Raw genomic sequence first — 12961 nt, forward strand, 5'->3', positions numbered from 1 at the left:
CTTTGTTCACTGCTTCTCTCTGTTTGTGTCCTTCCTCCATCTCCTGACCTATCCCCTCTCCTAACCAATCCCCTTCCCCCCCACCCCAGTGAGGAACCCGTACACAGGTCATAAGTATCTGTGTGGAGCGCTGCAGTCAGGCATAGTGCTGCTGCAGTGGTACGAGCCCATGCAGAGATTCATGCTGATCAAGGTTAGGCGCTCACCTTGTCCTGAAACACTGTGCAGTCATGCACAGGCACACACTCAAGACATGTTCTGGAGCTTTCTCTGTATTGACCTCCGTGTGTCTCTGTCTCTCTGTGTTTCTCTGCCTCGTACCCCTCTTATTGCTCTCCTCTCCTCCTTTCATCTTTTTACCTTTCTTTCCCTCCCGATCCTCTCCTTTTCTCGGTTTCTCTCTCCCTGTGTGTTTCCTTCCGTTTCTCCCTCCTTCCTCTCCCTCCCTCACAGCACTTTGACTTCCCCCTGCCCAGCCCTCTGAAGGTGTTTGAGATGCTGGTGGTTCCAGAGCAGGAGTACCCCATGGTGTGCGTGGCCATCAGCCAGGGCACAGAGCCAGGGCAGGTGGTGCGCTTCGAGACCATCAACCTCAACTCCTGCTCGTCCTGGTTCACCGAGATGGGCTCTCGTACGTATATGATGAAATAAAATGGGGGGAATTTTTTATTTTTATTATTAGAGGTGTGAAGAATAACGCATTAAAACGTTATGATTAAATACCAGGATGGGTATGGGTGGGAAGTTCGTGTTCCAAAAAAACAAAGATGGAACATTCAATCAAACCACAGTGATAAGCACTCTGCGGGAAGACGTTATCGTTTCACCAAACCAATACCAGCCTAAAGTACCACCTCAACGCAATACCAGCCTAAAGTACCACCTCAACGCAATACCAGCCTAAAGTACCACCTCAACGCGATACCAGCCTAAAGTACCACCTCAACGCGATACCAGCCTAAAGTACAACCTCAACGCCAAGCATGCGTTGGTCGGCAAGGGGAGTTCAAGTGGAATGCGCCAAACCACCCTCACTGAACAGCGTAGGCCCCTCACTAAGTCTGCCTGTGACAAATTGAATAGCACAGTTGCCAAATGGATTGCAAAAAGCAGTAGACCGATTAATATTGTTGAGGAGGGGTTCACAGAAGTTTTGTGAGTGGCAACGGGGGACTCGAGCATCAAAGCACCGCAAAGACGCACAATATACACATATACCGAGAAAATCGGTAATATGTGATTAATCATGATTAATCCACAGAAACCTGTGATAAATTTGAAATCATTCCACAGCCCTAGTATTTCTGTTGTTGCTTGTCAGATGTGTTTTTATAAGGCTGACCCTGAAAGTGAAAGTGTTAAGTTGTGAGTGTGACCCTGGTGGTGTTCTCTCCTAGCGGGACATCAGGTGGACGCCATCCACGTCACCCAGCTGGAGAGAGACACCGTGCTGGTGTGTCTGGACAGTAAGCTGACCCTCCGTCCCCTCACACACACACACACACTACTGTTCCCCTCACACACACACACACACACACACACTACTGTTCCCCTCACACACACACACACACACACACTACTGTTCACACACATCCCTGGCAACAAACACGATCATTCTTTGTTGCCAATGTTAGTTGTCAACACCCATTTGACATGAAGATATTTAAGTGTGATATCTATATGATATGCCTTACCTGCCTTGATAGTTGTCATGGGGCTTTTCTAGTTGTTATAGACGGCTGGCTTTCACAACAGCAGGCAGTGTTGGAGTTATGTTGTTGATACAGGATCTCAGCCGGTGAACTGGGCCCACTAAGACCTGATTGTGCGGTGTTCTGAATCACTTACATAATACTCCGTCTAATAAATGCTTTCTAAACGCTCAATACGCAGACAAAGTATTTACGTACTAAATACTTAGTCTAAATACTGTCTAAATAATAGATACTCTGTCTTAATACTAAATAGTCTTTGTCTAAATATGAAATGCTCTATACTCATAAAATAAAATATTGTGTATCCAAACACTGTACCTTACCTTTATTTTTTTTCAGAAAATTTGAAGATTGTCAATCTCCAGGGAAGACTGAAGTCCAATAAGAAGCTGGCGTCGGAGCTTAGTTTCGACTTCTGCATTGGATCTGTTGGTGAGCCCTGTCTCATGATATCTAGTCACGGTTCCGTTTCTCTGACTGGGAACGTGAGAGTAGCTAAGCGCTCTAAACCCTTATTTTAATTGAACCTATCACTTTTCAGGAAAACCTTCAGCGTTTCAGGAACCTTTTGAAATGAACATTCATGAAAAGTCCCCTCACCCACAACTTTTCACCAGAAAGTATTTTTTGACAGCATGGGAGCTTTAGTCGGGGTGTTTGGTTGCTCTTTAACGCTTTAGTCGTGTAAGAGCGTAGCGGGCTGTGTCTGGGGGCTGATGTCTGTGTGTCACCCCGTCCTTCCCAGTGTGTCTCCAGGACAGTGTGCTGGCCTTCTGGAAACACGGCATGCAGGGAAAGAGCTTCAAGTCCAACGAGGTGAGTGCTCCACAACACACACACCCCAACACACACCACAACACATACACCCCCAACACACACCACAACGATACACCACACACAATAAAACACACCAACCCCCCCCCCCCCCCCTTCCGATCAAGGGAAGTTGCCATGTCTTATCTGTGCGCTGGCGTGTTTGTTCAACACCTGAGGCCGCGGCTCCCTCGGGGCGCGTCGACTCGCTCCGCAGCTTCCCTGAGGAGGAGCACGCAGCATGGCGCCGTGACGACCCCAGGGAATGGAGTTACCCACCTTTCACCCAGGACTTCATGTTAACCTGATCACAAGCACCTGCGCTCACACTCACGCATGCAAACCCAGACTCTTGTACATGCACAAACACACACACACACACAGCCATACACACACACACACAGGCATACACACACACACACAGGCATACACACAGAAGTTTAGAGATCACGGGGAGGTGAGGCGTTCCAGGTGAGCCAGCATGTCAGACACGGCTGTGTGAGGGCCAGGGAGCAGCAGTCAGCTGGCCGGGCCCTCTGGCTCCGCTGGCAGCTCTCGCCGGCCCCGGGGAAATGTCAGGGCCCATGCAAAATTCATGTTCAATCACAAACGCAACAGATGCAACACAGGGAGTTCTTCTGAATAATTCAGCCGCCGTCTCCCGGATGATGGCTTTGAAAAGCGAAGGCAGTGAAGAGGGCCGAGCCTATTGATCCCCGAGCGCCTCAGAGACGGCACCGCCCGCCCTCTCACCCCCCCCCCCCACCTCCCCCCGCCTGTCTGAAGGGGGGGGGGCTCACGCCTGCCAGGTGCGACTGAGCCTCTCTGCTTCAGCGGGCCGACCTGACGGGGCCTGACCGACACGCGCCCACAATACAAGATGGCCGACAAGTTTGGCCCCTGGCCTCCGGGCCTCGTCAGAGAGATTCAAGCTGCAGGGAGGGCTGCGGTGTCGCTGTGCCTCGGAACGCCAAACACCTCTCTCTTCTGGCTGGGAAAACGGCATCCATAGAAAGCATAGACAGGCCCTGTGTCAGAATAGGGTTAGTCTGCCCCCATGTTTGGAACATGATTTGATTTGTAGCATGGAAGGGTCTGTATAGTTTGATTTTGTTTTGTCAGTAACTCCCTGAAGGAACCGCTTGTATCCTATTTGATGTTATGTCATGATCTCTGGGGCTCCAGTGCTCCAGGTTAGTGGCCACGCAGGTTTAGAGCACATTTGCTCTGTGACTCATCAGGTTTTCCGTTGCCTCATCTGCAGGTGACCCAGGAGATCTCGGACCCCAGCCGAGTGTTCCGCCTGCTGGGATCTGACAGGTGAGACCTTCAACCGAGAGGAACGACTAATCCCCGCCTCTCACGTACCCATCCTCCGTCTTTCCCAATCTTGCGCTCTGTTTGTCACTCTGTCTTCCATCTCTTTCTCCCATCTACTCTTTTTCTTTCCTTCCTTCCCTCTTTCCACTCCTCTCTCTCTCTCTCTCTCTCTCTCTCTCTCCCTCACCCCCCCTCTTCCCCTCCTCCAGTCTCTACCTGTGGCACAGCAGGGCTGTTTCAGGAGCGTGATTTATCTTTAGCCCCATGACCTCTATAAAAGCGAGCGTTGATCTCTCCGGCCAGGGGGGCGGGGGGAGCGTCCTCCCTCCGGTCTGTTTTCACATCGCCTGGAAACCGCCAAACATCCCCCCCCTCCTCCCGCGGCTCTCTGGAGATCTGAGAGTACTCTCAGCGGCACGCTGTGGCTGCCTCTGTTTCCATGGCGGCGTGAGGAGGGCCCTGGGCGAGGCTGGGTGATAAATCAAGCGGCCATCTTTGACGGTTGAAACGCAGAGTTGTGGGCATGGTGTTGCTCGGTTGCAGAAACCAGATCTCAGGCCTATGTCTGTGTTGAATGGGGATACGTCCGGGGGATTCATCTGTGTGTGTGTGTGATCAGCACACGTCATCAACTACCACGCATCACCTCTCGCACATGTATTCCTGTAACCAGGCAGACCAGGCCTTTCTGTGTCTCTCCCCCTCCCTCTCGCCCCCTCTCTCTCTGTCCTGGTCGTCAGACAGCAGAGAGGGTGCAGTGGGCTGGCTCCACCACGGAGACAGCCGGAGGTGGCTCAGCACACGTATCTCTGTCCATGTAGCAGGGCCTCCAGCCAGGCCAGGACAGGTGAGCTGCCCTGGGCCCCGGGCCCTGGACCCAGCCCTGCAGTGGCACCAGGACAGCCTCTCCCTGCCCTTCCCCCATGTTTTATTTACCAGTGCCAGGGCACTGCCAGCCTGGTTTGAGTGTCTCTCAGCGCCTCTGTAATTTCATCTGATGGGTCGGACAGTAGGGACTGTACCCTGCTGTCACCCCTCTCGTCTGTCACCACCACGGGATGCGACATGTGGCTGAAGATGCTCCTGCTAGTCATGGACAGCCCTCTCCCCCCCCCCCCTTCTGTATCATACCAGGCATGTTTTTACACAAGAATGGTCCTTTTCGAAGTTGGCCTCTCTTCAGAGGTGTGTGTTCCAAACACAAACCTCAAGGTTGTACGACAGCTTTTCCACCTTCTGTTCCGTGGTCGTTTTTTTGTTGTTGCCGTTTTCCTACGTGTTGTTCTGATGCCGTGTTTCTGGTCTCTGGCAGGGTGGTTGTCCTGGAGAGCCGACCCACAGACAACCCCACAGCCCAGAGCAACCTGTACATCCTGGCTGGCCACGAGAACAGCTACTAGCCCCGGCCCTGAGGATGGAGGCCCCCAGCCACGTGGGTAGACCAGCCTGGGGGTGGGAGATATTACCAGACTGAGCTCAGCCCTGGCCCCAGTCAGCTGTCTCCCCGGCCAGGACAAGTGCAGGACTTGGCAGCCGTCAAGCTGCTTTGTCATCCAACACAGGAAGCCCAGAGCTGGGGACCTGCATCCACCAGTACAGCCTTACACCCGGGACACCTCCACGCCCAGCGAGGACCAGGGGCCACTGCCCAGCAGGGAGAGTCTGAGCTCAGGGACAGTCTGGCCCAGCTTGACCTCAGACCTGCAGACTCTGTTGGCTTCTAAATGATCAATATCTAGAGGTGAACAGGTGCCATAAAATTCACGTTTCTTAGCAACAACAAAAAAAACGAATATGGGAGATTTATATATTTTGAAAAGTCCTTCATAACAAGAACTTACAGATGGGACTTGAGGTGAATGTGCTAAGCCTAGACTGGGGGGCATGTCCTGCTCAAAACGAATATAATGGTTTGACCAGAACTCCCATGTCTCTTACTCGATGTAGGCAATTTAATTATTTATTAATCTCTAAGCAAAAAGGGTAAGTTAAATTTGTATGGGAACCAGTGACGGGGGCAGCAGTCCTGCTGTGAGAGGGACCCTGTGAAGATGAGCTGCCTGTTGAGCAGTCGCTGGGCAGCTTTGGGGTTATTTTAACTGCGATGTCATCCTGCTCCTGCTGCTTATTTTAGATGTTACAATGTAAAGCTTTCTTTCTCTCTCAGTTGTTTTCAGTTTTTTTAAACCCATTTACTTTAACTCAATATTTGCACCATGTAAGCACTTTTGTACATTTTCTTTTTTTTTTATTTAAATGACAAAATAAGGGAAAATGCTTGTTTTTTTCATAACATCTTTGGCATTCCCTTCGCAAAACTTAATGTATGCTGTTTTTGTAATAAAAGCTATTGTTAACAATATGAGCTTCTGGGCATGTTGTCTCATGCGGTCAGGTGGATGGTTTGGATATTTTACATTTAACTCATTTAGCAGATGCTTTCATCTACTAAGTGACACACTAATGGTGTACACTGTACAGATGGATAAAGACAGATCATAGGTGCATAGTTCTAACAGTTTTTCAGTGATTAAGAGTCAAGGAACAATCTTTGCCAGGTACAAGCATCTCAGATACAGAGTGTGTGTCTGGGATTGACACAGGTGTTGTGGGAGGCATGTTCTAGAGGGAGATGAGCTTTTGAAGAAAGGGGTTTAAGAGAAGTGTAAATTTTATTTTGGTTGATTTAAAGAAAATGTCAAGGCATGACAGCAGTTTGGGTTTCTGGGTAACAATTTGGATCGAATCTGCAACACCCTTTAACAAAGGAAATTCGACCCGATCAAAATGCTTATGATCAAATGGCTCAATGACCAAGCCTTTGTTCGCTAAACCATCACGGCCATGGAAAGTGCTACCTTCAATTTGTAAACACCACATGGAAACTCAAACCCTCAATTAGTGTATTCATCATGACGGGGCCGCCCATTGGTGCCAACCCTCCGCTCTACATCAAACTGCGCCGTACAGAAGAGGCGGAGTCGGTCATCCAGTTCCTATGGGGACCAGGCTGAGAGGGAAAACGTTTGCTTGCTACATTTACAAAACTGAATGCTCATCCGCTCAGAGTATGCATGTCAACTCTGCTCGCTCCAAGCATCTCTTGTAGCTGAACGTCAAAACGACGCCTCGTAAGTTTTTAAAAATGTATTTTTACTATCCATCAACAGGTGGTTATTCAAGTAGCCTATTATGAAATTACACTGTTTAAATGATTGTTTCATGTGTTGAGGTTAAACTTTATTTTAGTTTATTTAAAAAAAAATACTGTCTTGTCTAGATTTCAGCAGGCTGTTCCATCACTCACGGTTATTACAGTTTAGCCGACTTGTTTAGCTTATATGGCAGAAGATATCGGGGCTTTAGAAGTGAGGAACTTTGATTTAATCTAATTACAGCATAATTTGTGGTCCACATACGCTACTTTCAAATGCTGTAGGCCTCTGTTTATCTAAGAGCGTATACTTTGCAATGCAAATGTTTTCGTTACGCAATAACTGTTCAGATGCAGGTGTAGCGTTTCCTGGAGCTCTCTTGAGAATCTTGTCCAACATGTTTACGTTAGAAGTCCATAGGCAGTAAGACAGCACTGTATATCACGTGATATAATTGTTACCATTAACATTGTTATTGTGAGCAATGAGGTTGCTTTAAAATGTTTAACCCGCTGGATTGTATTTTCTATGCTTTTAACCTTGTATTGCTTGGTATTTATTGTTGTATCAGATGCTGACACAGCCTACATTGAGACATTTAATTTGACAGTTGCCCTTTGCTAAAGCGTTTTTTAGCTGCTGATCAAGACCGAAAAAAAAAAACAAATATATGAAATTCATGAATAGGCCTACACTGCTATTTTAAAAGTTGGTGCATGACTCCTTCAGGCTGGTCTGTGTGCTCCGGGGTGAAGGTGTGAATCTGCTGATGAACTGTGAGTGCTCCTAGCCCTGCCCCAGCATGGAGAAGTATGAGAAAATAGGGAAGATTGGAGAAGGATCCTACGGAGTAGTCTTCAAGTGCAGGAACAAAGACAACGGGCAAATTGTGGCCATCAAGAAGTTCGTTGAGTCCGAAGACGACCCCATCATCAAGAAGATTGCGTTGAGAGAAATTAGGATGCTAAAGGTAACACAGCCTTGGAATTGTATTTTCTCTCCGACTAAACAATCTTTCCCTTCAGCTAGGGAGGCGAACAATGCCCATGGCGGCAAGTTTCTCACGCCGTTTTAACCCTCGTGCTGCCTTCGGGTCACATGACCCAAAGGTTCATAACGAACCATCGTTGTGTTTACCCAATTTTACCCAATACAAAAACAAATACAAATAATTTTCTTTTAACCATTCCAATATGGGGGGTCTGAGACAGCCCGACAGTTAAAAGAAAATGCTTCACTTTGTTTTTGTATGAGGTAAATTTGTCGCAATACGACGGTGGGTCACAATGACTGATGGGTCAGAATGACCCGAAGATAACACAAGGGTTAAGGCGCTGACCTTTCTGAATAGCTTCTGTTAAAAGCCCATCAACACTTGTTTTGACAGTTTTGACTCTAGAAAACAAACCAGTGTTAAACCGTCCTTACACGCCATAAAGTTTCATCCACATTTGAATATCGCTCTAATTAGGGTCTGAAACAAATTGACCATTAGGCCTATATTTCTCATCAAACTGGTCTCCTAAGTTTTCTGTAATGTATGTAGGCTACAGAACATGATTAGTAGGCCTACTAGGATAGCCTACATTGTGCAAGTGTGGAACAAGCATCTTTGTCTGGATTCAGCACAAGTTTTCATTTTAATATAATAATGTAATATTAATTTTAGAACTGAATATTTATTATACTGTCCAGTCATAGTCATTATCGTGTTTTTTATAAATGTTTTATTCAGAGGTATCTTAAGGGTTATATTTGGAAAAATACACCAGATAGTATTGTTGCTGTCAGCCAGTAGCTTGATGAGTCATCACAAGGCTCCTGTCATTTCTCCTAAACAGGTCCGGATGGCGATAGGTCACCATGGCAGGCAGCTGTTTATAACCGTTTGTAAAGGCTGTTTTGTTTCGGGTTTGTTTGGTTAGGCGTGTGGAAGCTTGCCTGAACAAACTAAACATAAAATGTATTGAATACTTTGTCTGTTACCAACAGTGCTCAGTATCGCTTCTCTGTTGAACACAGCCTACACACAGGGATGTGTAAGGGATGTGTAAGGTTTTAATTAACATTTATTTATACAGGTATGTCAATTCAGAACAACGTATTTCATGGAATTGTCCCGTGTGCTGCAAGTAGGCCCTATACTGTGTAAAACTGTATGGTGTTTTTGTTTCTACTCTACATAGCAACTGAAACACTCCAACCTGGTGAACTTGATTGAGGTGTTTCGACGTAAACGGAAGCTGCACCTGGTCTTTGAGTATTGTGACCACACGGTCCTCAATGAGCTGGACCGCTACCCCAGAGGGTGAGACACACGCATGCATGCACTCAGGAACACATCAATACACACAGTAGCGCAGTAGAAAAAACACAGTGGGACATTGTGTTTCCCACTGTTTCCCACTGTGTTTCTCACTATGTTTCCCACTGTGACTACACCCACATCTTTAGTCATGGACAGATTGTATGCTCGCATCCTAATTATCACTAATCCAAGTATAATTTCATCCAACTAGCCGTTAGACTAAAGGAAATGCACTCCTGTGGTGCTCTATATATTACTAAAGTACACACCCATGCTCCCCCAGTTCCCCTTCTACACAGAGTAGGACTGCATCCCCGTACACTGCAGCCATTGTAAAGTACAAGCTGTTTACGTGGAGAGCAGCAGAGGACTATCAGCTTGTTATAATCCTTTTAGGTGTCTGACAGGCTGCATGCAGAAGGACATAATCAGCTGCATTCTATCAGTGTACACTATGTATGGTACTATTCTATCAGAATCTTGTGCATTCTATTAGTGTGCACTACACTGCTCTGTGGTGGCTTCAGTGTTTGACTGTTGCCAAGGAGGCTGTCCTGGTGGTTGTGGAATGTTTACAGTGATGCACACTCCCAGACGGCCATAGCTGGCAGGGCTGCAAGCTGCAGGGGTTCTGAGGCGCTCTCCGAAATTTGTACTCTGTCCGTGGTGTTGGTACCCCAGGAGGCACCCCCAGCCTGGGGGAGGGGAGGGGGGGGGCACAGCCAGGGGAAGGAGGTGGTTATTAATTGCCAGTCACAAGCCTCGATTTAGCCATAACCCAGGCAACGCTGATAGATAGACCCTGTATCAACAAAGCCTCAGGCAGCCCAGTCACAATAGCGGGGCCTTAACTGGCCTCCAGTTCCTCCCCTCAAGAACCAGAGGAACAGGAGAGAGACCCAGCCTGGATGCTGGCTGCTGCCGTCCTGACTGTTTGTGTTTGAACCACAGTGTTCCGGAACACCTGGTGAAGAGTATTACCTGGCAAACACTCCAAGCCGTCAACTTCTGCCACAAACAGAATGTAAGTAGTTATCTGTCTGCTCGCTTTTACAGGGAGAGGCTAAGAGACACAAACACCGTTTGAATTCCTTTCAGTCTTTGTGACTACTGTCGACCTTTTACTATCCAGGAGTTAGGCCTATGTAGTTTAGCACTCTTGGAGTCGTTTTTCCCAACTCTTAAAATCCACTTCACTTAACTTTTCAGCTATTTCAATATCATCCTGTCCTCCCTGGCAGTCAACATTGGTTAATTGTTCTCTTTTACTGGAATTCTTTTCTCCTCGCTGACCAGTAGTTAATGTATCACAGGGACACAGCGGCAGGGTCCTTTTAACAGTCTGGGGAATCAACGCCTGTTTAGATTTTTTAGCTTCTCGCAAACGCGTCCCAAACTTATTCCAAGACCACAGGTGCTATTTAAACTCCCAGAAGCGCTGATAGTTGGAACAGTCCACTTGGTTCTGAAGGTCATTCAGTGACTAACTGCATTGTCTCACTTTGTTGCAGTGCATTCACAGAGATGTTAAACCAGAGAACATTCTTATCACAAAACACCAGGTCATCAAGCTCTGCGACTTTGGATTTGCCAGAATACTGAGTAGGTGTTTCATGTCTGAATGTAATGCTCCTGTAGAAGACTCCTGTATGTGACACTGCCACCTGGTGGACCCTTAGTGTACTGCAACAACAAAGTTCCATCCGTTCCCTCTCCATTGAACTGAGAGGGATTTCATTTAAATGTTTCCTTTTGTGTTTTGTGCCCTATTTGTTGCATTTAAACTTGTTTTGTGTGTGTTTTGTACTTTAGCTGTGAATTTTGTATTTGAAACGTAATTTCTTCTGTCATATGTTGTGCCTCTGCTGTGACCCTGTCGTTTACATGTCATGCCTGTTCTGTTTCCCCTCAGCCGGACCGTGTGACTACTACACAGACTACGTGGCGACGCGCTGGTACCGGGCCCCGGAGCTGCTGGTGGGGGACACCCAGTACGGCCCCCCCGTTGACGTGTGGGCGGTGGGCTGCGTCTTCGCTGAGCTGCTCTCCGGGGTCCCCCTCTGGCCCGGCAAGTCAGACATGGACCAGCTGTACCTCATTAGAAAGACTCTGGGTAGGGTGACTGTTGGTGTTGTTTTCACTACTTTACCATCTTTTTGTAATTAGTTTGTATTACTTCAATGCATTAAATGAGCATCTCTCATAGAGTGCAAATGTGAAGTCTTATTTATTAAGTTCATCTCAGTTGTCGGAGAGATTTTTTCTGTCGTGTGCAGGAGATCTGACCCTTCGACACCAGCAGGTTTTCAGTAATAACCAGTTCTTCAGTGGAGTTTCCATTCCAGAACCACAAGAGATGGTGAGTTCCACATCACCTTTTTTCCCACAGTTTGGTTAATATTAAACAAAAACAACTGTCAGTATGAAAAGTTTTGTTTTCTTGTGTATGTCTCTTTAAAGGAACCTCTGGAGCAGAGATATCCTCATATCTCATATCAAGCACTAAGTCTTATGAAGGTACACTTAAACCACAATGTGAAAACAAACTGCATCTTCTCCCATGATTCTCCCTCTTTTTTTGTTGCTGGTTTTCCCCCTTACTCGACTGACCTCTCTCCTTGACCTCTGACCCCAGGGCTGCCTGCGGATGGACCCTCTGGAGCGTCTGACATGCGGGCAGCTGCTGGAGCACCCCTACTTCGACACCCAGCGGGAGGAGAGCGAGAGCGCCGCGCGCGAGCTAGACCGCGCCGCCAGGAGGCGCTCACGCATGACCCGGAAACACCTGCCCCCCGGGGTGAGGAACATGACCGCGTCAGGAACTGCTGATTTAAATGATCTCGCTTGAAGAAATGTTGCTTTGACAGGGTTTTTTTTGTAACGTTTTAGAAGAAATTTTATTTACCGTTTTGTTCTACTTTCTGGGATGTTGTGTGCTTGGACAGTGGTTTTCAGGGATGTTTAGGCTAACTTCTAAAGTACCTTATTTTCACTCCTCCAGTACTTACCACAGCTGACAAGTAGCAGCATCTTCCCAGCTCTGGACAACAAGAAATACTACAACAACTTACGAAAGTTCAACTACCACTTCCCTAACATCTGAGTATACTGCATCCCTGTTGCTACGTCAATAGTTACCACCATGATCAGCTTTTCAGTCAGCTCAGGATAGCCCTGTGAAACAGTCAGAGCCATGGTTTTGATTGGGCGTGCAGGTGTGTCTCCTGGTTATGATGTCATTCTATGCACTTGTGTAATACTGAACTGGCATGTCAGGATCTTGGAGGATTTCCTGTCCGACCACAGTGAGACCCTTCAGGAGTGGAGCCTGACTGTTTTACCCTCTGAGCATATATGTTAACTATTCTTCGAATACCACCAACTTGACCCTATAAGTACAGTTACTGGAAGTACTATTTCTCTGTGGTTTTGCCTATATTTAAGGCCCATTTAGTTGTATTTTGTGTGACTATTTAGAGTGACAACGAGCAGAAAATCTGCTCTGCTTTGTAGGTGTTTGTGTAGAATGACATCATGACATACTGCCTTATCTTGTTTGCCAAATGTCTTTTTTATATAATGAGTAAGTGATGTTTCTTGGTGGCGAACTGACTGTTTTGGTTAATACTGATTGTCATCAAATAGTTAAA

General features: G+C 47.1%; 2 protein-coding genes across 7 annotated transcripts in view; both read left to right on the forward strand.

Moving 5' to 3' along the window:
* Nucleotides 1–5702, forward strand: part of map4k5 (mitogen-activated protein kinase kinase kinase kinase 5) — a 28473-nt gene extending 22771 nt beyond the window's left edge. For all 6 annotated transcript variants that reach the window (XM_062468638.1, XM_062468637.1, XM_062468639.1 and 3 more), the window contains 7 exons: nt 90–193; nt 454–631; nt 1398–1466; nt 2055–2147; nt 2461–2531; nt 3793–3848; nt 5161–5702. In XM_062468638.1, the coding sequence (XP_062324622.1) occupies nt 90–193; nt 454–631; nt 1398–1466; nt 2055–2147; nt 2461–2531; nt 3793–3848; nt 5161–5248 (659 nt within the window). In that variant the 3' untranslated portion in view covers nt 5249–5702. The remainder of the gene's footprint in view (nt 1–89; nt 194–453; nt 632–1397; nt 1467–2054; nt 2148–2460; nt 2532–3792; nt 3849–5160) is intronic.
* Nucleotides 5703–6822: 1120 nt separating this feature from the next.
* On the forward strand, nt 6823–12830 carry cdkl1 (cyclin dependent kinase like 1 (CDC2 related kinase)). Its single transcript, XM_062469164.1, has 10 exons — nt 6823–6979; nt 7733–7973; nt 9190–9311; nt 10263–10335; nt 10823–10913; nt 11224–11424; nt 11588–11670; nt 11772–11828; nt 11947–12108; nt 12313–12830. Exons 2-10 carry the CDS (start codon nt 7806–7808, stop codon nt 12412–12414), a joined length of 1059 nt encoding a protein of 352 aa, XP_062325148.1. The 5' UTR covers nt 6823–6979; nt 7733–7805; the 3' UTR covers nt 12415–12830.
* Nucleotides 12831–12961: the final 131 nt, after the last annotated feature.

Source organism: Osmerus eperlanus, chromosome 9 (genome assembly GCF_963692335.1).
Source record: "Osmerus eperlanus chromosome 9, fOsmEpe2.1, whole genome shotgun sequence".
Taxonomy (NCBI): Eukaryota; Metazoa; Chordata; class Actinopteri; order Osmeriformes; family Osmeridae; genus Osmerus; species Osmerus eperlanus.

Excerpts from the sequence above, each read along its gene's own strand:
- cdkl1 (XM_062469164.1), top strand. The coding sequence starts at position 7,806 with ATGGAGAAGTATGAGAAAATAGGGAAGATTGGAGAAGGATCCTACGGA. Across the intron at positions 10,336-10,822 it reads ACTTCTGCCACAAACAGAAT|TGCATTCACAGAGATGTTAA; the intron begins GTAAGTAGTTAT and ends ACTTTGTTGCAG. Across the intron at positions 11,425-11,587 it reads CCTCATTAGAAAGACTCTGG|GAGATCTGACCCTTCGACAC; the intron begins GTAGGGTGACTG and ends TGTCGTGTGCAG.